This window comes from Cebidichthys violaceus, unplaced genomic scaffold, assembly GCF_023349555.1.
Source record: "Cebidichthys violaceus isolate CVI_PGR_0920_01 unplaced genomic scaffold, fCebVio1.0.p SCAF_14, whole genome shotgun sequence".
Taxonomy (NCBI): Eukaryota; Metazoa; Chordata; class Actinopteri; order Perciformes; family Stichaeidae; genus Cebidichthys; species Cebidichthys violaceus.
Window position 1 is genome coordinate 357,117 of NW_027176307.1, and position 24,361 is coordinate 381,477.

At 41.3% G+C, this 24,361-nt stretch overlaps 1 protein-coding gene across 1 annotated transcript in view; it reads left to right on the top strand.

Moving 5' to 3' along the window:
* The window catches only part of rngtt (RNA guanylyltransferase and 5'-phosphatase), a 71,247-nt gene extending 58,775 nt beyond the window's left edge, over window positions 1-12,472 (top strand). The window contains exons 14-16 of the mRNA XM_068708346.1: window positions 4,237-4,303; window positions 10,041-10,164; window positions 11,901-12,472. Of these exons, the coding sequence (XP_068564447.1) occupies window positions 4,237-4,303; window positions 10,041-10,164; window positions 11,901-12,067 (358 nt within the window). The 3' untranslated portion in view covers window positions 12,068-12,472. The remainder of the gene's footprint in view (window positions 1-4,236; window positions 4,304-10,040; window positions 10,165-11,900) is intronic.
* Window positions 12,473-24,361: the final 11,889 nt, after the last annotated feature.

The following is a 24,361-nucleotide window of genomic DNA, read 5'->3' on the forward strand; positions in this document are numbered from 1 at the left end:
GCACGTCAGCATGTCAAAGTAAAGTTTTCACTTAACAACCTGTTTGAGGGATTTTCATAAAATTCTGTACATTCATGTTTCACAGAGGATGAATCCTAATACCTTTGGTCATCCCTTGACTTTTCTTTTAGTGGCACCACGTGGTTGGCATTAGAGATATTTGACAAATACTAAACTGTGAATGGATTGCCATAAGATATGGTACAGATATTCATATTCCACTTAGGATTTATCGTAATAACTTCAGTGATCACTAAACATCAGGTCAAAATTGTAATTTGTTCACTGCTAGCACGTTGATTTACAATGACGGACGTGGTGCTTTCCAAACATCAGCATATGAGCGTTGTGATTCTGAGCACGTTTGCATGCTTTTATCTCAAAGCAGCACATTGTGCCTAAGTGCGATCTCTCAGAGCTTCAAGCCCGTCTGGTAGACTCTTATTTTTTTTTAATATTTTTTTTCTGTCAGTACAATGCATATCTCTCTGCTCTGTGTGCTTTTTCCTCCGATGAGTCTGAGTATTGTCTGAGTGCCACTGAGCTTTCTGGTCACGCTGCCTTTTCCTCTGAGAGCCAGGTGACCTTAGCGACTGTCCCGGCTTTGTAGCCGTGAGCTTGCCACCGTTCACCAACAACAGACTGTGAGGATCACAGCAGGGCACAGCCACTCATTCTCCTCCGAAGGCAGCCAGCTAGTCAGCCTCTTGACTCCTCCCTGTGAGTGGGAGAACACAGACGATCATTGTTGCCATCGGAGAACGTTCTGATATTTCCCCCGAAAGATGAATTTTGCTGGCAGAGGAGCAATCGGCAGACCTCACTCGGTCTCGGTGTAGGTTTTCAAATCTCTCCTTCGTTACTGTCTGAGGGAGAGAGATGGACAGATATATATCGGAGGTAACAACTGTTTATTCATCAGCTGACAAAGTCAGTCCTTGAGCACGTCTTTGTGTACCACAGAGGCATATACAGCCTTGCAAGTTTTATTACCTTCTCTGAAAGCAGGCACAGAGGCAAGACAGTGATTACTGAGCGGCAGGAAGAGTGGAGAGTTGGAAAATAACAAAATGGAAAGATGAAGCAATCCCAGAAAGCATGCCAGTGCCCCTCCCAAGTGTGGAACTGAACAGTCTATAGCATTGTATAGATACCTTGACACCTTGAGGGTTACATCATCATTCATAAGTGTTTTTGAAGGACCCAGAGAAGGAGAATAGTACCTTTTTTGATTGGCTTAGATTGGCTCTCTAGAGACCTGAGTCCAGGCTTCACGTTACCGGTCTGTCTGCTCTGTGGACTCAAGTGTCATTACAGCATCCCGATCCATAGTTATGTGAAAAGGAACCCAGTCAGGTGCTTTCAACTCTGACTGATGATGTAAACGCGTCAAAGTGAAGTTAACAACATGTGATCGGTGCTATTATTCTCGACTGTATTACCGTGAGAATTCGAAAAATTCAAACCGTTATAGAGACTCTGCGCGGTGTCAGAATGTCAGGTCTTTAGATGCATTATTTCTGCAGAGATCATTTGTAAGCATACAGCTCGACCGTTTGTTGAAGCTGCAGAAACGGACTTAAGAGAGACGTTCACTGCAAGTATAGCATAATTCAGAGCAAGTGGATCTGATGTGTCAAAAGAGCTTGTGCTTGCAGCTTCTCAGTCCTCAGGACAAACGTAAAGTATGCTGCAGAACAAACATGGAGCCTTTCTTTGGACTCTAAACCGCGAATGGATTTCTCTGTATGGACACAAAGATTTGTGGAGTTGGCGCCGCAATGACCCGGTTGCCTCCAATTTTGCAGGGAGTGTGTTGGTTGAACTCCAGCATACACATTTTGTGGAATATAATATTCCACGGTTGAACAGACTTGTTCCATTTTTTGGGGCATGTGTTCCCAATATTCATCAATCAGTATTGGTAATAATTTGCAGCGTGGGACTTACAACAAGTCGTGGAGTGTGAACTAGGCATTAGTCGGCATATTTTAAGGATAATGTTGGCAATATTTGATTTTTTTTGTTATTGTCCATAAATCAATTGAAAGACCAAAAACAACAAGGCATTAGTCCATCCCTCAATGTTTCTTTATTTAATGTAGTTTGTATAGGCTCAGATGTATGTCATGGAGGAATGACACATACCACAGCATCTATTGCCTATTTTAAAATTCCCACTTCTAAATGGGTCCTAATACAGAAACACTGAACTCAACAACAAAATATACAAAACAGCAAAAATGCAATGACGAGCTCCAGATCGTTCAGGACTATGAGACTGGATCTTCTTTAAATGGTGTTTGAACTTGAGTTTAAAATGATCCACTTTAAGGAGCTCTACATATTGATTCCCCCAACAGAAATATGAAACCCTGAGCCAGAAACCCACTTACGTACCTCCATGCTCTCCGACTTCCTGACCCTGTCTCAGACATTCAGCCATACTGAAGACGAATATATAGCGTACTTTGTATACTTTGTTTTGTTTTGATAAAATAAAGTCCTCAAGCAGCCAGGCTTCGTGGTTTTTAGCAAACTTAAATCACAAAGGAGAAATCAGTGCATTTGTTAGGGACTATTTTCAGGACTAATTAATTAATGCACATCAAGTACACTACTGAGAAATAACGTGTGCACTTTTGGATTGCAGTGCCCATGCTCATGGTAATGAAGGAACATGCCCCCCAGTGGAATGCTGTGACTCATTCATTTGACAAACTTGGAGGTCTTTGTCGTACAGGAATAGGCTTCATCAGGTTTGGCTACACAGTTTAATACTTGTTAGTAGGATCAATTCATGGATCCTTTCAGTCTTTTCGTTGGATTCGTTGACACCAACCAAGATATAGAATACCACCCACCTCGTCTTTACACATAGAGAGCTGAACAGAGCGCAGAAAAGAAAGCTCTCAAAAGTTTCCTTTTCACACGGTACCTCATATTCTTTTGTTTTTGACATTGCAAATTTAGATTTTCCAAGTTTTTTTTTAGTTTACATGCTTTATCAATCATTTGACCTATTGTTCCAGCTGTTCAATACTACAAGTCTGATTGCACTACCGTGACATTTAACAGCATCTTGATTGTCTAATGAAAACCCCTGCCTGGTCCTGGAGTCTTACTTTCATCGGTGTTCTGTGTTGTTGTCGGTCTTTCATTTTAACATAATTCATCCGACCTTTACTTAAAGAAAATGTAGTTCCAGTGTAATTTAAGACAGCAGGACCTCAAACATTTAGCATCGTGAAACAGCTGGTAAACAGCTGGTAAACTAAAGAGAGTATACACTCGCATCTGTTTCCTGGTAGAATCTCATTGATGTCTTAGTGTTGCTTTACAAAAACTGTGCCGTGATCAATACGGCAAGTTTAGGAAAGTGGTATTTGACAAACAACGCGTTAGTCGTAGGTATTAATAGAACAAATGACGGGAATGGACTTTGTCTTGCGAAGGTCTTGGCATGTGACGGTGTCCATCACTGCATGGCAATTTAGCTCTCTTAATGTTCACTGCTGCTTCCTTCCTGCTTGTGCTAACTATCATTACACAGGAGGGGGGCTGGGGTGGATGGGGAGATGGTCTCCGATTACAGCTCCAATTGAAATCTCTGTATAAGGTGCATCAGGCCACGTTGCTGCACTGTTGTCTCGCTGTCCGTTTAGCTCAATTGCCCCCCTTTTATTCTCTGTTCAAAGAAAGTGATTAAATGATATAAAACCAGTTCTCGTACACGCAGTCCGTATCAGAAGACATAGTGTCTGGAAATAACAACGGGCCCATTTGGGTTGGGGGGGGTGTTTTTGATGGAGGGAGGTAAGGAGCAGTGTGTGATTCAGACATCTGTTGGGCGTGATCTCCGGGATGAGACATAAATACTGCAATGACACATGATCAGGGTACTGAGAGACACACAGGTTTACTGTACATATTAACAATATAGTCTGAATTAACCGTGCCGAGAGATGCGACACTGTATGACGACCTTCTGTTCAATCTATGTAAACGCTCCACAGATTTATTGTCAACGTAATCACGCCGTAATTGTCTCCTGTAAGTTTAGGAAGCGTGAAGCTGTGCAGAGGGACGGGCTCAGAGAGGTGTAATCTCACGTCTCTGCCGTTCTGTTACTAGCTGGGAAATGGAAGCGGCGTAGTGATTTCTCTGCGCCGTCGTCAAACCACGCGGATACTCGTAGTGTTGAGGGTGTTAACCGTGATCTTTTTGTCTCCTTAGGCTGCTTCCACAGACTGTCGGCTTGCTGTACGTCGGCAGCTATGACAGGCCATTTGCAAAGATGAAGGTGAGAAAATATATGTGTCGCTTTGTTTGATTCATCATTGTGCCAAGAACCCGAAGCCCCCTGTTCTCTTCCAGCTTCCCTTTAGAATGGCACAACATTTTAGTTTTTTGAATTGACTGTATTTTGCTCAGTTCGCACGGCCAAGAATAAAACGCATTAGGGTTGCTTTTTTCTTCATGTGTTGCTTTGTGGCATGAGGAATGGCACCAATTTCATTGCTACTCTTTTATTTAGGGACAAATCTTTATTATTAGATTTGCCTGTTTTATACAAACCTTTTATAAGATTTCCTGTTTTCTGATCTACTGTTGGTTTGATTTGACGTCAATGCAAACCTAACACTTCCATGGTTCTCTTGTTGTCTTGATACACCCAGGATAATGTAGTGCACATGTGGAAGGTTTTCAACAAACGTCGAAACGGCCCAAATATCACCATTCTTAAGCCCTTTCCACACAGGACTGGTTACCTGGGGACCTCTAGCAATTTCAACATGTCATAGACTAAATTATGAATTGGTAAAACATTCAAATGGAGCAGATTATTGATAAAGAACAGAATCTGTCTGTGATGGGCTCTGCTGTAGAGAGGCTTTAATCGGCTGTACTCAACATATATTTGACTAAATGACTCTTCTGTATATGTGTAGGCCTTGTAATAGTCACAGTCATGCTTTTCCCTCTGGTACCTTTTGTTCCAGATTCCCATGTATCAGCCCCTGGGCTCTAGATTCTGAACAAGGTAGAGGCTCTATTTTCCCAAAGCTCCTCTCAGGGAGACAGAGCTGCAGCCCTGGGGGTCATCTTTTGTTGGCTTTCATGTTGCCAGTTTTGTTGTGAAATGTGTTTTTACAGGCTGTGTGGATATGCTGAGAAATGGTAATTACTTGCCAGAACAGGACACAGCGATTTGTGATGTGTTTTGTTTGCAGCCCGCGGTGCACCGCCACAAAGTCGTTTTCAAATTCATTCCCTTGCTCGTGGGCATGTTAGTAATGTCGATGTGTCGATTAGACGTTATTTGGGGCACATCCATTTTCCGGCTCATTCAAAAGAAATCAAACCAACTTTTTCTGTAGTTCGAAAAATGTCATGAAAACCTGTTTTATTCGCTCAATGTTTTCCTGCTTGTACCTATATTTTGATTCCTACTATACACATATAATAGAGTACATACATTTACATATACATGGGAATAACTAAAATGAATATATATATATATATATATATAGATACAGTTGTACATGTTAGTAATGTTGCAACTGAAGCCCATTCCACCACCGCGTATACGTTTCATAGATCAGTACGTTAGGTATAGTCTTTACAATGACTGTGGTTTATTAAAGGTTTTATTTTTGTCACTTAAATGGGTATCACTTACATATTTGATCTCCTGTACTTTCCATAGTCGTGCTTGTCTGTCCAGTAATTGATGCTGCTGAAACCAGCAGCTGATTAGCTTAGCTTAGCATCAAGACCGAAAACAGTCCAATGGTCGCAACACCGTCACAGCTTCAGGCCCATGTCCGATCACTCGTGTTTGTTTTCTCATTGTACCCATTATTAGCCACGTCCTCCCCTTTCCAGATCTCACTGACTGCTGAGTTAAATACAATGTTATCACGTCGTTAGAGCTGATGGTTGAAAGCTACAAAAGTAGAAACCCAAATTGAGATAAACCACTAAAGCCTTCTCTTCAGTTCTCCTCGGTGTCGTTATTTAAATTTCTGACTTCTAGAAGAGGTGGATTTTGCTAAAGCCCGGTAGAGGTAATGGCTATCGATTCCCCATACAGGTTAAGTTTCACCACTTCATGGTGTCGGCTCTCTGTGCGGACCTATATGTGGCCTGCTGAGAGTGCAGCTCATTAATCATAAATACGTTGAATGGTGCCTGACAGATTTAGACACCGGAGACGGAGATAAGAGCAGCTCTCTGTCAGACGGTCGGCCTCTTCAATGAAGCTGGGAGAGTTTGGCAGTGTGCACTTCACTTTTCCCATCAATGATTTCCCTAATTTCTAAGATTCTATATGCATCAAGGGAGAGTGAGAACTTTTATTTATGTTTATGTTTAATCAACAGTAACACTTCCCGTTGAACCGAAATTAAATTGTTTTCATTTTCTGTTATATTTTTTTTAGGTTTTTGTTGCCCACAGCTTTCTGTAAATTACATGAAATGTGGGATTTAGAACCATGAATAACATCAAAGTAATTAAACGCCGTTTGCATAGAAAACTCTCCATCATGCTGAGCAACAAAACAAACTTATTAATTAAAAGTTTGGGAGGTAAAAACACAAATCTCTTCATATTTCTTGTCTGCCAAACCTGACAGTGTGCACCTGCTCTCCACTCATTTGTCCTCAGATCTGATTGCGACAGTCAATCTACATGTTTGGGACAATTATTGTTTTTTTATATATGTTCTCCACACCCATTACATTGTTGCTAATAGAATATGTGAGGTGAATTTTCTAGCTTTACAACTCGCACTGTTTGCTGAGTCACTCACTTGAGTTATGTATATTTTAGCAGGTGCTGATATTAATGGACAGAAGACGTCTAATGTACTCTGTTTGCAAGTATATTAAAGATTGAACATTAGTTCGATAGCGTATATATATCAGCTAGGTTGTTCCCTCTGAGCAGAGTGTTCCTTCATGTTCCTACTTTTGCATTTTATATCCTCTTGCCGCTTATATATTCTTTCATTCGGTTTCTCGTTATTAAAATGGACCCGAGTGCTGCCATGTCGCAGACCTGCGGGCCGGTTCTGATTAAGTCTCGAATGAAACAAAGGCACGGTCAGTCGGAGAGCAATGTGGGGCAAAACAAAGCAGCTATGCAAGGAAATTACAAACTTTAAATCTTTTTCCATCCATGTCGCAAATCCTAGAAAATGCCTGTAATAAGCTGTAGCACAATGTACCAGTACAGCTGTCCCCACAGAACCCAGTGATGAAAAGGCAGGTTAACTGTGCGTGTTGTGCTCTGACTAGTAAAAGGTAATATTCTTCCAGTTGTAGTTGTAGTTGTTTGCTTTCTCTGCCAGTTTTTGCTTTACTTCATGATACAGAACTAATGTTTAGTGTTTCCCAGAGATGAATACTCTTGTCCCTGACTTCGTACTGATAGTTAATGTGGCGGAACAGCATTTATAATGAATATGTCGATTCCTGGAAGTGACTTGACGGTTTTAAGGACATAAGCTTGTGCCTAAAGGAAATAGCTTGGCGTTTAAGGATGCACGAGACATAGGTGAGAAGCTCAATACCGCCCTCATGTACGCTAACAATGGATCTTTAGACCCGGAGGCGTAGCTTAGCTTAGCATAAAATATAAAAGGAAATAATAATAACAAAAATATACAAATAGTCAGTCAGGCTTGGAGACAATTAGTAGTACTAATTAGCGAGCATTAGAGACATTTATTGGCCTTTTTTAATTTTAGAGAATGCCAGGCAAGCTGTTTCTCCCTTCTTCTAGTCTTTATGCTAAGCTAAGCTAAGCTAATCACCGCCTGGATCCAGCTCTGTACACAATATGATCTTCTTCACTAACTCTCAGAAAACAGCGATTAAGTGCAGAATATTGCTTTTAAAATGATTACACTCAAGATTTCTTTTTTTTAGTTCACCTGGAATCAGTGGTTCAAGAAACAAACATGTCGTATTTCTAAAGTATAATGATCAAAGAAAGCCCAAGCTTTCCTAACAAGTAGCAGACATTAAACAGGCGTTTCTTTATAAGGTGTACCAACTGGCAGTACTGCTTTTCATTCCTGTTAGTTGTGTTTGTAGTTTGTCAATAAGAACAAAGAAGTATGTTGGAATAGAAAGGCAGGAGTCCCTTATGCTCTGCAGCGGTGCAACGCTGGCTGCTAAAGAGTCAAACTCCCTGATATCTGGCAGCACACGTGTGCTGCCATAATGAGACAGATTTGGACGGCTTAAACACCAAGTGGCGACGAAAAAAAGATGGCAGCCAACATGTCACCCTTCACCAGCAGGAAGAGCTCCCAGTCTGTAGCAGAGCGTGTACTGCCCTTCACAGTTCTCTGGCAGCTCGCTGTGTCGAGCTTTAGGAAAGCTTTGTGAGTCTGTCGCTCCTTTAGATCGTCTGTTCTTCTCCAAATACAGAAGTGTTTGATTTGCGGTTAGTCTTTATTAATGTGCCGTTTGTCTTCAAACTGAGATCAGAGAAGATGTTGTGGAGATGAATCTGAATTTTGAAATGATGACAATGACTAATTAGGCGTTCTCATGAGTTCTGATTCAAGGTTGTTTTCTGAAATCCAATAACTAGCGTCTCTTGTCTTTCTAACTCGCACATTTTCTTCGCTTCCTGTGTGATTTCGCCCCCCCCCCCACTGTGGGCCCAGATGCCCCACACTCCAGGATCGCACAAGCTCTTACTTAGTGTTTTAGCGCCTTGCCAAACACTGGTGCTTTCCTGGCAGTGATGGTCGCTGTGTGACGGTCACACTGAACCCTGGAGGTCAGCCTCTTTCAGTAGACCAAATGAGCACTGATATATAAACCATATTGTTTCTGCCGAAGCCAACCGTTGCATTCGATTATTGCAGCGGCACGTTTCGCCTCCCCGGGCGTCTCTTTGGGATTTTTGCATTTTCCAAGTCTCGAGAATCCTTTCAGTGAGACTCGGTCCCTCGACAAATAAACAACAGATGCTCAAATGTCTTCTTTGACTCACGCTTGATCTTCAGCGTCGTGTGCCATTTCCATATACTTCAGCAGTGTGCTCAGTGCGAAGAGTTGATTTTGTTTTCCGAGCAGAATGTGATGTAATAAGTCGGTGATCCTGTGCAGCTCAGGAGGAGGAGGAGGAGCAGGAGCTGTTGCACTGCTTTGTTGAGGGCTTCAATCGTAGCGACACAGACACACTGTCTGTATTCATGTAGGAATCCTAAAACAGTCATTTCGGTTATTTGACATCCGATGTCCAACAGTAACTTGTTTACTATAAAAGAATTGCTGCTTTTCACTGTTTTATATCACTGTGAATTGAATATCTTCGGGTTTTGAGATGTTGGTCTTACATTTGATGTACTAAAAGACGAATCGTTAATTAAAATGACTTAGCTGTAGTCCTAATATTGCTCAGTTTAGTCACAACATGAAATCATTTTTGATTCCTTAAAGGGTAATGGGTTTCAAATTGGTGACTGCTCACTTCCATTTGTAGCCTCCAGGATGCAATTTGTTTATTGCCAATTTAAATAATGCCAGATTCTTTGTCCCTCTCGCTATTAAGAGAGGTGAAACCAGCAAAATGTTTTTGCTGCAGGCAAATGCTACCGCTGCCTGAATCTACATAATTCATTACGAGTTAAAAAAAAAAAAATATTTTCCTAACTTCATTTTTAACACCGCAGTCATTGTGTGTGCATCTGAATGTGGTCGTCCAGCGCTGCCTGAAGCTTTACGCTCCCTCTTAACGGCCACTGAAAGTATCCACTGCTAAGTAGTAACGGCAGAAGTGAAGACAATAATAATTTGCAGGATATTCGTGTCGCGTTCGGAAAAGAACAGCAGTTACTTGTGCCAATCATTGTGCGCCGTTGGCATTCGTCGATGCCGCAGCATGTCTCTGAAAGTGTCTCTTGAAATACATCATTATCATTTACACCGGCAATGGTGGCAGCAAGGAGAAAATACAAAGACGCTGGTGTCTCTTCACAAACCGTCTTTGTCCTTTCGTCTTTGTCGTCTCAGGCCACGAAGGAGCTGAAGCAGTACGACAACAAGATCATCGAGTGCACCTTCGCCAATAACACCTGGGTGTTCATGAGGCAACGGGTGGACAAGAGCTTCCCAAACTCCTACGAAACGGCGATGGGTAAGACTTTGTCCTTCTCCCACCGACGGTGAATATCTCAAGAGGGAATAACAAGCGGTCAGCCTGCAGTAAATGGCTCCCATCGACGTGATTTCATATCTATAAGGGGTTGCACTGTCCTATATTTTTGTATGTTTGTGAGACGGGGTCACTTGCAGTAACAAACCCAGAGATAATTAGCACCTGACTCTGCAGTTCCCATTAGCTCTACTGAGCGCTTCAGCATCTTTCAGCTCATTGTTTTGGTTTTACAACCTGCAGCTTTAATGTTTTTCTTTGATAAACAAACAGCACACTACATGCTCAGCACACTACATGCTCAGCACCAAACGGCAGACAGACAAAGACGGTGAACTCAGGTTGTACCGGTATCACAGTATAACCGGTATTATACGATATTAGATATCGCTTATCTACGCTGGTGAAATAAGCTCAAATAAGTGAGTGCTTTAAAGATGCCGTCCTTTAACGCACTGTTATTTATGTTATTGTTCATTTAGTAGTTAATTTAACATTTCATGTTAAGTGCTGCTAACATGAAAACTAACGAGCTTCAGTCATACAACGTAGTTCCGAGTGTAAAAGTCATTTAGTTTCACTGTTCAAAAACAGAAAAGAGAGAGAATAGTTGAATTCTGAACAAACCTTTTTTTTTCCCCCAAATGTTCCTTCATATGAAAATGACACAGCTATAACAGCTTCTTGAAAACAGATGGAGGAAAAACAACAGAGAGAGAGAACACTGAGAAAGAATGCAAAACTCATGGTTTACCCCGGTAATAAACCTTTCTGTGTGTAGCACTTATCTAAATGCTGACTTTACAGTGCTGTTCAAGGTGGCACATAAAAGCACAAATTGAAGCAAATAAAAACGCAAAAACACAAGCGACAGAAAATACATTTAAAGAATGAATTGATTTGAAGAAGATAGAAGAGATTGTTCTGGATTATTGAGCTTTAGATCCTCAGACAGGCAGTTTGGAGCCCGGATGGCAAAAAAAAAAGCATTTTTTTATCTTAAAAAAAAAATCCAGACAGATAGTATTGAATTCCTCCTCAAGCTGATAAGAACACTGAAACAAGTACACACTCATGTACATCACTTATCATTTGTTGGAATCATGGCATGGTCAGGAAGTATCCACCGTTACCTCAGTTAATGTGGCGATGCCTGTCAAACTTAACATTCTAGAATATCACATACTAGTTTACGGTAAATCAGATCGGTCAATCAACATTAGTAGAAACATTTTTTTTAGGTAAAAGTATGCTGGGCGACAAAAGTCAAAACAAACTAAAGGAACTAAGGCCTTTCAGATCTACTACAGGTGAACATTCAGCCTCCAATTAGATTACATGTTGGTGGACTGCTGAGGTGAGTCACTGAAAGTTTAATAGCGTATTTTCCTTGTTTCTAAATCGTCTGAGCGATCGACAGAATTCAAAGGATCCTCGATATTGTAACAGTGTTTCGGCACGATCCGACGACTAAGCATCCTCGAAATGTAGCCGTGAAAGAATCCTTCTCAACACTGTTTTCTGTTGTATTTATTTCATCTTTAAAAGGCAACATAAAGAAACCACCTTTCAAACTCATTGAATGTCAAGAATCTCTTTTCTAGAGCTCCGACATGTAGAAACATCCTTAGTTTGACAGAGCTGTATTTTGGGGTTTAGTAAACAATTAATTGTGTGTTTTATTTCCCGTGTTTGTCGTTTTTTTTTTTTCTCCCCAGCTGTGTGTAAAAGCATCCAGGAGCCCGTCACGAAGGAAATCCTCTTGGAGTACGTGGACCGCTGTGCTCAAGGAGTCCAAGCACAGAACCGGAAACACCCGCCAGACCCAGACGCTGAGCTAATGCCCCCTCCTCCTCCAAAGAGACCCAACCGGGCCATCCCGTAGCCCAGGACTGCTCTACAGTCACAGTGTGCATCTACATCACCAGCCACGTTGACACCCCCCCCCCCCCCCCCCCCCCCAACAGAAAACAGACATTTCAAGGCTTTCTTACCCTCAGCACATTTGCTTTCTCAGCCTGTACATGCAAGGACTTCAGAAACCTTTGATTGACTGCCTCAACGTCATTAATTTACCTTGTAGACTTGTTTGTAGCTTTAATTGCTGGTGTTCTTATTAAAATGAAAAACACGACGCTTAGTTTATTTATTTATTTTTAAAGTCCGAGCTATTTATCTACAGCGACGATGTCACGGCTACAACATAACGCCTGACGATGCAGACCGTGTCCATGTTGTGTCAGCTAGTTCCTCATTTGTACTGAAGGAAGAGTAAACGTCATTAACACCCTGTCTGCTGTTTGGATGCATTGAAATCGGGAAGACAATCCTTCAAATAATAGTCTCGTTAAGACAAACTCAAAGCTGCATGTGTTTTGACTTCAATTAGCAGAATAATGTTCAGCCCATAACGCTAAGTCATAACGCTGAGTCGGGGGTTTCCAACTGTTCTCATATCTAGACAGCTCTGTGTTTCATAAGATCTTGTCCGATGGAAGCCCATCTGTGTGGACGTTTTGTTTTAAAGGCCTCACGGGGGGGGGGGGGGGCAGATAGATGATTACATCAACAGACTAACTACAAAGCATTAGATGCTGTGAAGTCGAGCTACAGATGGGTGACAAATACACATTAACCAACATAACGTTTATTTATAAGGTGAATCATTTTAGTGTTCTTTGAGTCAATTGATGTTTTTGAAGATAGTGATGGAGAGCGTTATGGGAAAAAAAGTGTAACTTTGGGGTGAGGTCTGGTGTGGAAGTAATATTCAAGCACTGATTGAGCCTTGAAAACATCACAGGCATGTTGATGTTCTGATAACCAGAATTTAATTTTACTTTATTCTTTGTGTTAAAAAAAAAAACAACGCAAATTTTATTCTCACCAGTCGCCATTTTCTTGACGCTGCTTTTCATGGATGTAGCGAGATATCTGGCTAGGCAGGAAGGTGATGCCCCGCTCTTTAACACGGCTATGGAGTGAAGCCTGGGACCCGGTCCTGAGCTACGTTACAGGAAGGTTACTGCAGCCGGCGCTTGAAATGAAGGGATGATGTCCGCTCCGGAGCTCTTTTGGTTGCGCCCGACGAAACCTTTTCGGTTGGAAAGCGAGCCTTTTGGCAAGTGAGGAGCAGATTGAACTGCGCTTGTGTTGAACCCCGATGACACAAAGACGCATGGCATCTTTTAATGCTCCTTTAATCTCACTTGCAAAGCTCCGATTGGCCGTCTTGTCGACCCCTGACCTCTGTAAATGAAGATGATTTTTAAGCATGCTCATCATCGCTCCTTCATTTTATTATCATAGGAAAACCTTGTTGCCAGGGAACAATTCAATTTCTTCTTCCTGTTGCTAGGAGTGTCGCCCATCTGCACTGTTTATCACCCACTGTAGTGTTTGTAGAAATGATTTACTCGGCAGATCTCACATGCTGACTGGTCTATTGACATTCTTTGGTTTGGTTTAGCCCGTGTAAGCAGAGTGAAATAATGTCTCCATAAGTTTTATTTATTATTTATGTATGTTGGTTTTTTTTTATTTTATGAGGGACAATCTCTCTTCTTAAGTGGATGATGCTACAGAAATGATTCAACATGGAGGGATATTTATATTTCTGTCTTGACTAAAAAAAAAAAAAAAAAAGTGTGCATTTCAGAACCAGTGTGTTGTGGAAGTTTGTTTGAAATCAGTGTTTCTGTGCTCCCATGCAGTGAAACGGCCTTATTTTCAGAATGTGTGCTTATTTTAAGATTAGGGTGAAGGCAGCAGTTCGTCATGCAGCGTGGAGAATTTAGATCAGAAGTTACAGAATGAATGTAAGTCAGTGGAGTGAAACGTACGTGTGTGTGTGTGTGTGTGTGTGTGTGTGTGTGTGTGTGTGTGTGTGTGTGTGTGCGTGTGCGTGTGCGTGTTTGAGTTCCTGTCTGTTGGTGCCTGAGGCGGCTGTTCTCCTTATAGCAGAGATAGATGCGCTGTATACTCCCAGGGCTCTCCTCCCCTCTGGCTGCACATGAAAGCTGACTGATTCTCATCAAAGCCTCTGTGACCTTTTTTTGTCATGAGGTTGCTGCCACTGAGACACTGTAGCAGGACACATTTATACCAGTTGTTCCTCTTCTTAAATTCCATTCACTTAAATTCATTCTGCATCCTCTCAAGCCGCTACTGTAGTTGCCTGATCCTAACATAACCCGTTTTATTCTCTGCAGGGGTTTCTGCATCTTTCTCCTTGTGAAAACATCGCCAGGGTGGAAGCACGAGGAAATGCACACAAACACACAAAAAAGGGAGAACCAGGAGAAAATGTGTTTTCTCTTTCTCTGGGGGCGGGGGGGGGCAGGAGGCATGAAGGGGAGCGTCTGTATGGATCAGGGAATGTAAATCCACACTTCCCATGAGCACAGGTGGTGCAGTGAAGATTATGAGGCTCCCTCTTTCTTGGCTCAGGTGTTTTTAGAGGCTGGAAGCTGCTGATCGTCGCAGCGATATTAAATCAGCACAGACGACTTGCAGGCCATTATCATCCCAATATCATCTGCATTTTGAATAATGCAGTTATGTGGTTCTCGCTGTCTCTGTGATCTGAGCTGCAAAGCCTTCTGTTGAGCTCAAACCAGCTTGTGTGCTGACTTATTGTTTGATTTTTGCCTGCTGAAACCGTGTTTTTTTTTTTTTATACTTTACCTTTTTATGTCATCTTGAAAACAATGCAAAAAGAACAATAGACCAAATAATCTGTTCTAATCTTCCTTCACATATTTGTAAGATCCCTCTTAGCCTAAATGAATGATTTCTCTAAGCATGATTGGTTTCAAAGCAGAAATACAAAAAATGATAAGTAAATATGTTTACCGGACACCTGAACTTATACCTGACCGTGACTATGTTGATGTAAAGACTCGACCTGCGTGTCCCCGAGACGGAAGATACTCGGTGTTAAAGCACTGCGGTCATCCAGCATTCATAGAACCCAAGTTACGTCCGTAACTTTCGTTTTTATTTTCAGAACCACCAGCATGAGTTTCTCTAACATGAAGTCTAATCAAATGAACATAACCATCATATTAGCAGAACTCCCAGCATGCATTGATTATGTTTAATAGTATTCCTCTTCAAATTAACATCTTACATTTATTGAAGTTATTGCAAGTTCAGTGAACTGAACTGAATGAGTTGGTTTTACATTTTCAAAACTGATATGACTGAACTTCTTCTCGACTCGTCTATGCTTGACATCTTAAATTCTATCATTTTAGCCATGATTTTGATTTTTTGGGGGGTAATATTTTTTTCCAAAGTTATTTAAAAAGTGTGCAGTGTGTCCATTTAAATTCAAGACTTCGACATATCCAACAAAAAAAGGTTTTTATTGTTCATATATTAGTACTCGTTTTCGTTGATTAACGGTCCCAATATATTTAGATTATCTATTGAACCATTTAGTTGCATTTTCACCTTTAAAGTTCTAGAAGATAGCTGACTTTCCACTGCACTAATCTCAGAAGCGTGAATCATCTGATTGATTTTAATAACGAGCTTTGCTCTCGATGATGAAGTCAGACAGCTCTGACCTGATTACCCTGCTGAAATTAGAAATTTAATCACATAAATGTTTCATCTGCTGGAGTCGGGGAGGCATGACGCCACACATCCATTATAGCAGATTCTCCTCCTCATAAGCGCTTCTGAGGCGTGATGCCATGTGGCAACAAATGACTCCTATTTGGGGGGGGGGGGCAATGAAGCTGAAGCTCAATCAGGAGGTGGTTGTTTGTGACGTTTGTCACATTCTGCTGCGGCCATTTGCAACAGGAGCACAGCGTCACGTTAGTGTCTGATCTCTGCCCGTATGTGGTTTGTGGTTTTTAAATGAACGTGACACAAAGGTGAGCCTGAGGAGGGAGACTCTGAAGACTCCTCAAGCCACTGAAATAACTTGATGACGTCACAGTGAAATGTCAGTTAGAGCATCTTTAGCGCTAATGTCGCAGGATGTGGTTTCTACTGATCCTTAAGATTTAAGTGGATCATTTCAAAGTGGGTGAATAGTGAAATGTAAAGTTTTTGCCGACTGAAACGCAAACGCACCCCTGCTGTGAAATCACTCCGCTAGCTACTACATCATGAGTAGCTAATGTTCAAATCCAATAATTGCTAATAATAATAATAAGCTGACGGCCAAGTACGCTTTCCTTGTTGCCCCAAAATCATATTTGACTGGATACATTCAAGGAACACGCCGGAATCTTTACAAGTATTTCAACCTTTTACAGAATAAGAAAAAAAAAGGTATTTTTTATATAAAAACATGATTTATTTTTACATATATTTGGCACAAACAAATAGTAAAATCAAGACAGTTGATCAAAATGTTTTTTATTTGTTAATTCTGCTGTCTTTAAAGGAAAAACTATTGAAGCTTTTAGTTTTATTTTTGCAGCTCAGCCCTTGACGTCCATCAGTCAGGATAACATCGTCACAACTGGTGAAAGTAAGGCGAGGAGATCTGGGAACTCGGTGATGGCGCTAAACATTTGTGAAACACAGCGGCGGTCAGGCGATCGGACAGGTTCTAGTCAAACCCAGACTTAGATTTATTTCGATAAGAAGGTACAGATTTTGGTTTAACTGCATCGTAGTTAAACTCACCATGTTCCTGTGAAAAAAATCAGATTATTAGCAACATTACGGATGTGTTCACTTTTGGTTTTGCCTCCAAATAAAGTGTTGTCAACCTGTATGATTGTCTGACTGCCTGTGTTTGTTGTTTAGCAATGTTGCAACATTACAAGAGCTTCAGAAGTAGAACCAATGGTCAGAGCTATAAAAACAAATCCCAAATTGTGATAAAGTTTAGTTTTCAATTAATGCATTTTCAATATTGCATTTTTTGCGCTTTGTTGTTGGAAAAACCTCCAACAAGCTTCGGTTCAGGTCAGAGCAGACCAGGCTATTAGAACAGTCAAATGCCTATTTTGTGTTTAATGCATCAACTTTAAAGCTTTTAGGTCAAACTGCAGTCTGCTAATGACTCCAAAAGATTTTGAAAATGTCACTCGCAAAACAAAAAGAAAATTACACCTCCTGGGTGAATGTATCCCTCCACCTCGTGCTGACATTCTCGCATGCACCAAAGTTAATGGAGTAAAGAAAAAAACATGAATCATGTCGCATTCTTTAATTTCCTTTGGTTTTTACTCCTCGGTAGCCAGCAGGCAGGAGAAAGAAAATCATTGACTGTATACAAACTTGGTGGAACTGCAGAAAACTTATTGGTAAAGTGATTTCATGTTGATTACAGCAAATGTTGGTGTGCTGAAGCATGAGTGCGGTATACTCGCAGGAGACACCTTTAAAAAATAAAACGGGGAAATTCAATAAGAAATGTCTTGACCTTTTCAGTGTAAATGTTGGCAATCGTTGCCACTTATTTCCCTGCCACTCTGCCTCCAGTCACTGGGGCTTTAATAGAGCAGGCGCTGAATAAATGATTCAAACAGAGAGAACTGGCGATTTCCACGCTTCAAAACTTCACTGATTTTACAACAAAATTTAGAACAGCTGTCACAAACTGGAGGTGTAGAGTTTAACAGATGTGACGTTTTTCAGACCGAGCGTTTTTTTGAGCTTTTCTTTTTACATTTCATGGAAGTGCAGTGCAGGACTTTGAATGGTTTTCCAGAAATGGAAATAAGGTGATTTGCCTGTTCGCTGCACACTTCACAGAGCATTACCTGCGATCCAGGGACATGAGATGAATCAACCTCTGCTGTGAGAGTACTTGACAGTAGAAAGTTGGGCATACTTTAGTGCACTGAGAGCACGCTCCATCACGGAAGCGCCAACATTTTTTTCCTCAAAGCAGCAGTACTCTGCTAGCCTCACGCTCTTATAGTTTCAAAAATTCAATAGTTCAAAGTTAAACACTGTTCAAATAAATAATTCAGACCTATGCAGAGAACAGATCTGATTGGTGTCGCTGCACTGAAGCCCATAGCTCAGATCATATTCATGATCAATAGCAGATTTCAGGTTCGGGGACAGTTGAGTGCTCTAACCAATATGCCGTTGATGCTCCTCCTGGGTCTCATTGCTAACCTTGATGTTGCAGAAAACAATGTTGATTTGGTTTGTGTTTGTTTCAGTTTATTGTCAATATGTACTCGTTTTCTTTCATTTTCCCAACTTGCTTTTCTGTTTTATTGACGGTTTTCACAACACGGCGACCTGAGATGGCACCCACCATCAACAGCCACGCCCTTAATTATTATTATTCCTAATTTAAGCCTCAACATGATTTAAATGCGCGAGTTATATAAAACGCTATATTAGCTATAGAGACCAAAAAGATATTTTTGTACCAGGCTGTAAACATGTTTATTTCTGCTGTAAAGTTATTGTTATTGTGTATTATGTTGTCATTTTAACATTGGGGTCTATTGACTTTCTTTTCAAGTGGTCATTTGATCAACTGCAGTTTTTGGCACTTCTGCATGGCTTAGTCTCTTGGATGAGTGTGTGAGTGTGTGAGTGTGTGCACCACTGTGTCTGCCCAAAGCTAATCTCACATTATTCTGCAGCAAACTGCATAGTATTTTGGGTGGCCAGTCATTACACAGATGAGTGCGCTCACTTTTAGTGTTTTGGAAGGTGTGTTTTGTCATCAGCAGTGCTAACTGCACTTTTGGGTTCAGCCAAACGGTGGCGGTTTCAATATCCAGTAAATGAGTTTGAGAGGCTCCATGAATTCCATTCCATTATTATACGCATGCTGTCATCAGATAAAATATGTGTGACTTTCCTTGTTTCCTAGATGATCATGTTTTCCTCTGGATAAAACTCTACTTTTCGCTGCATGTTTGTTGTTGCCTGAAAATATTTGTATATTTGTCACGAACTGAGCTTTTTTGTTTCCTTGTTGGTGCAATTTACTAAAACATGATCTCCAGAATCTCTTCTTGACTCTTGGTCTCGCAGACCTGCAGATTATCATAGTCAATGAGGCGGCAGAGTGGTTTGGAGACGAGTAAATTCGATTTGGTGGAAAGCCAGTGAGGGGGCAGCTTTTGTCACTGCAAAAGTCATTTTTCATGTGTTATAGCTGCAGGACTGTGGGCTGCTGCTCCTGTGTATGAAAATGATGGAAGGGGGTGGGGGGGGGAGAACAAAATCCTTGCTCACTGGGCCCATACATACATGACTTTTTCCTTGACAAAGTTTAATTGTAAAAGTGCCAGAAGGTGCAGTCTCATCTTGCCACGCGTCATTATGTTTGGAGGAAACAGCAGAGGTGAGGGGTGGGAAGGGTTGATGTGCATCCGATGAGGAGCTGTACAGGAAACAGGAGTTGACACAGGACAAAAGACTTCGCTGTCTTTGAAGAATATGTCAAGTCATTTTGGACTGCAGCGCTCCCTGTAAAGCTCTCACTGCCAACCGGAGACAATACACAGATGAAATATCTTTATATTATTGATATGTCTCCACTGCTCTCAACACTCATTTCACCCCTTCGATCTCTGTCTCTGAAGCTCCCTTTTATATTCCCTTTCATGAACACAGCCCCATTTGAAACCCCAGTCCGTCCACCAACTGGCTGATGCAGATCCGCCTGAGTCATTACACGGCTGCACAATAAAAAGGCGGAATAGAACAGACGTAATAAAACTCATATTCGTCGAGCTCTGCGTGACTAATTGTATTAATTCTTTCCTGCCGTGCTTTGTTATCAGTGCTTCAGATACACAAAGGAATAGACATAGATTACCTGTGCCTCATCACAGAATCACCTAAATGAACAATATTTCCATAAAACTGCCATTTGTGGTGAGATTGAATGGATTGATTGTTTCATATCAATATGTGCAGACAGAGAAATGAGTCCATCACAACTCGTAATTTTTCCATTTACTGTCATACAAAGTTTATGAGATTGACAAATCATCAGTATCGTCCATATCAAACTTGTTTGTAATAGTGCAAATAACTTCTCCGTAACATAACATTCAAAATATATATATATTTTTTGACATACAGTATTTTATTCTCAGGAATACTTTCAACAATTCTCAAAGGGATTATTTCTTCGTTATACATATGAGTAAATCATCACTTCCTAAGTGCAAAGACCAAATATGAAATCTTTCCTGAAATGATTTCACAGTTAGTTATTGTTGAATGAAAGCTATGAGCTATACTGAGTGGAAAAACCTGATTTGTTTATCTTAATGTTTTGCTAGTAATTACTTTGGATGCAATGTGGTGGAATTATTAAGATGTGAAAGTGCGAAAGCAATGACCCTGGCTTAGGAATTTAATAATATGAGTGTGAGTCAAACGGATTTGTCGAGCTGAGTGTTGTATCATAATCTCTATAAACAGATTCTGCGTTCAAATGCAACGAGACAAGATTTTAGTATTGGAAGCGCTGTTGTTTCTGTTTGTAGTCTGCGTAGAATGAACTAATCACGTTTGAGCAGGCTTTGGTTGAATGCAGGTAAACAGCCTGTGACCAGAGCAAAAGGAGCAGAATGTATTGGCTGAAATGCAATATGGGAACCCACTGTCTATCCTATGACAATGATTAAGCTTGTTGACTGGCTACTTGTTCCTATGATATCATACAATAAAAGTAATTTTGTATTTCTCGTGTATTTTCCCCACGAACGTCCAGCAATGCAAGCGATCAGTGCACCTGTGCAAGCCCCTGCAGTGTTAAGGCAACACAACTACTCGGTTCGGTTAAGTGTGCGATTATGGTTTGGTTTTAAATAACTACAGCAGTGGCGTTACTTAAGTAAGGAAGTTACACAAAAAACAAGTCACGACTCACTTCTGGTTACACACAGGACACGAATAGTGGTCTCCTGGGTGAAAGTCCGCTGTTTTTAGACCCACCTGTCCATCCCAACCTCCTCCCTACATGGACTTATTATGCTGTGTCACCACGTTCATGCTCACGATTGCATGGATTACACACGCATTAATCGATGTGGTTGTAGGTGTAGCTACAAACGGTGTATGAGAACAGCCTGAAGTGGTGGAGCGACCAATCGACAAACATTGGTACACCCAGAGCCATGCCGTTACAAAGCCAAAGTGATATCCTAAAACAGCTGTTTAGTTCCTCACCCAAACAGAGATAAGTAGTGTATTTGTTGGGGAATATTTTAGTTGTGCATTGATACACATTTGATGTACAAATGAAGTGTGTGCTGGATCGGCTCAAAACAAACAGTGCCCATGTTCATCATAATAACACAACATGTCACCCAAATGTGTGGTTCACTGAAGTATTTACAATAGTTTTGAGACAACAACAGACCATAATACTTGTTAGTGGGATTAATTCATTGTTGGTTTTGGTCTTTTCATGGATTTTGTTAATGAGAAAAATATTAAACCAAGAAAGGCAATAACAAACTTTGCCTGGTGATGTTCCTTCTCTTCACTGCTTCTGTTGAACCTCTAATCAGTTAGCTTGCTTGCCTCTAATTTGATAACATTACTTTATTTCTGGAGTCAATTACAGGCCCATATAGGTGAAAGCGAGGGGGGGGGGGGGGGGGACCAATTTGGCCAATACTGTCGTACTCCCTCCCATCTGCTTTCATAGAAAACCCTTAAAATGTAGCAGCAGAAGTGTTGGAGGTTGGTGCAGCTCTGCTCAGCCTCTACAGCTGTCACCGCAGGGATCTGTTTGATTTCGTTGAGCTCCGCCTCTGCTCAGCTTCCAGCTACACTAATGACACGACTTGGTGTCATTTGCGAGGTATTTGATCGTTGAGGATAAGACACTTAGAGTGCAGGGAAACGCCAAGCTTTTTTTTTTTGGCCAACAGCGTGTTCACTGCAGTAGCTGGTGTGGTTTTCAACCCCCCCCCCCCCCCGGTTACAGACTCTGGCACTTTCCTAAAGGCCTAACACAGAGCGATTGACACGTGAATGAAAACATGTAACAGTGTCTTTGTTCTGTGATTCCTCCAGATAGAGAAAAGACCAATAATGTGTCCTTTTTCACGCTGTTGGATGTTGTAAAGCATGATTCACACGCACTCACAAAAAGAAACCCACACATAGTATTAAGATATTACAAATTGCTTTTCAAAATGATATTCCCCGTAAAGACATTTCCACTTTAAATTAGACTTGCCGCTTATTTGGTTGTGAGGCTGTAGAAAAAAAAAAAAAACATTTTGGAAATTGCTGCTATTTGTAACTATGCATTTTTGAAATCCAAGAGCAGAAAACTGAGTCAGTATTTTAATGTGAGGGGGTGTTTTGCAATTGATGTAATGGAGCTAGGGGAAAAGCTTTGAAATTAGAGCTTAAGCAAGGAGTGCAAAGAAAAGGCTTTGTCCGACTGCTGCACAGGCTCTTTGTCTATCTGAGCAGAGACAACTCAAAGCTGAGATTTACAGCATTATTTTGTCAGGATTTGAGGCCGGATTCCTCTATAATGTTGGCACCCAGTTGCCCTCTTCCTCGGCTCTGTGTTGTTCGGCATCCGTGGTGGTTTAATAGTAGACGGCATTAATGAATGTCTCCTTGTATCAGAACATTTTGGTGTTACTACCTTCCTAAAACAACAACTTAATCCTTAAAATGAAGGACCATGTATTATACAGTCAGCGGGTTACAGTAAGCGATACTCTCAGATCTCAAGCTGCTGTGTCACGCTTTCAGATAGCAGCAGTTGCGTGCTGTTTGATGGTGGATCAATGATTGGATCCCATCTGAGGCAAAAGCTGAAAGTGCACTTGCGCACAATCAATGCATGATAAAAAGGATAAGAATAAAAAGAAAATATGTATATTGTTTTCTGACTTTTCTATGATTTTTCTTGTAAAACTCTGGATACTTCAACTTGTCACAGCACTGGCACTACTGGTAAAATGATTAGGTCTATGGAATTTAATGACCACTACTTAGCCTTTGTGCCGTACCAGCTGCTAACAGTCAACACTGAACGCCTTTGGTTGTCAACAACAAGAACGCGTGAGGGATGACGGTTACCATTCAGTGTTCATCACTGCCTCGACAGATGAGTTCCTCACCTTCAGCAGTACGCAACTCTCCTCTCTTCTACTCGTCTTCTCTGTCTCCTTAGCGTTTGCCCTCTGACAGGCTCATATTTGATAAGACCCCTCCTCTTAATGTTCGGCAACCGTGACAAATGTCTGTCACCGTGATAAACCCTATCGCCAAAAAAAAGAAAAACAAGACAAAATTGTTTAAGGTCCAAGTGCGAAAATTATATATTTTTTTTATTTGAGCTTTCTACAATATCTGCACATGGCAACTGTATGGGTAAGATGTGTAGAAAGATCATACTGTAAATTAAAAAAATGCAAATGTTGGTTGCAGGTATGTTAACTTTGGCATCCTGCAGGAAGGTTTGACACCCAGCACACCCTTACTTCCAGCACACTACTCCTGGCATTGCCACTGAATGTTGTCAATGACATTGTACCTAAATCATGATATGAAGAATTGTCCAATATGACATAATTCCTAGGGACACTGCGCTGGGTTATCTCTCACCTCTAACTGGATCACATCCCCAGCTCCCATAAAGAGCAGCGATTCCGTGAGCGTTTCTATGTGAAGCATCATTGGATGAGACAGTTTAATGGGACCAGGTTACAGTAAAGCTCAGATCTGTGATCAGCGGTCACGTGCCAAAAAGGTTGTGGAAGCACTGCAGTGGTGACACGCCCAGAATGGCCATCGGGAGCATGGGGAGCATACCTGGTGGCCGGACAGCTGATCGGCGTGGAGTAAACGGATAGAAAGTATGGCAGTAAAAAGGCTACGGTATACATGCTCAGCTGTGAATGTGTGTAGCTTTGCTGTTTATGTTATTTAGCAATAAAGTAGAAACAATCTGTAAGTATAGTGCCGCTAGGCTCTCTATAGGCACTACTGAATGTATTGACCGGTTCATTGGGACAAAGGGATCAAAGAAGGTCTGCACAGAGTCGGGTTACACATGAGGGGATTGTTTGTATCGAGAACAGATGAAAGTCAAGTCGAGGAAGCCAGCGGGTTGAGGCACAACATGTCGTTGATGAGGCATGTCACGGCTGCATCTTTCCCCCCCCCCTGAGGTTTACTAGTGAGAGAGAGAAGAAATAAAGCGAAACTGGTTAAGGAGGGAAGGATGTAAGAAGACAAA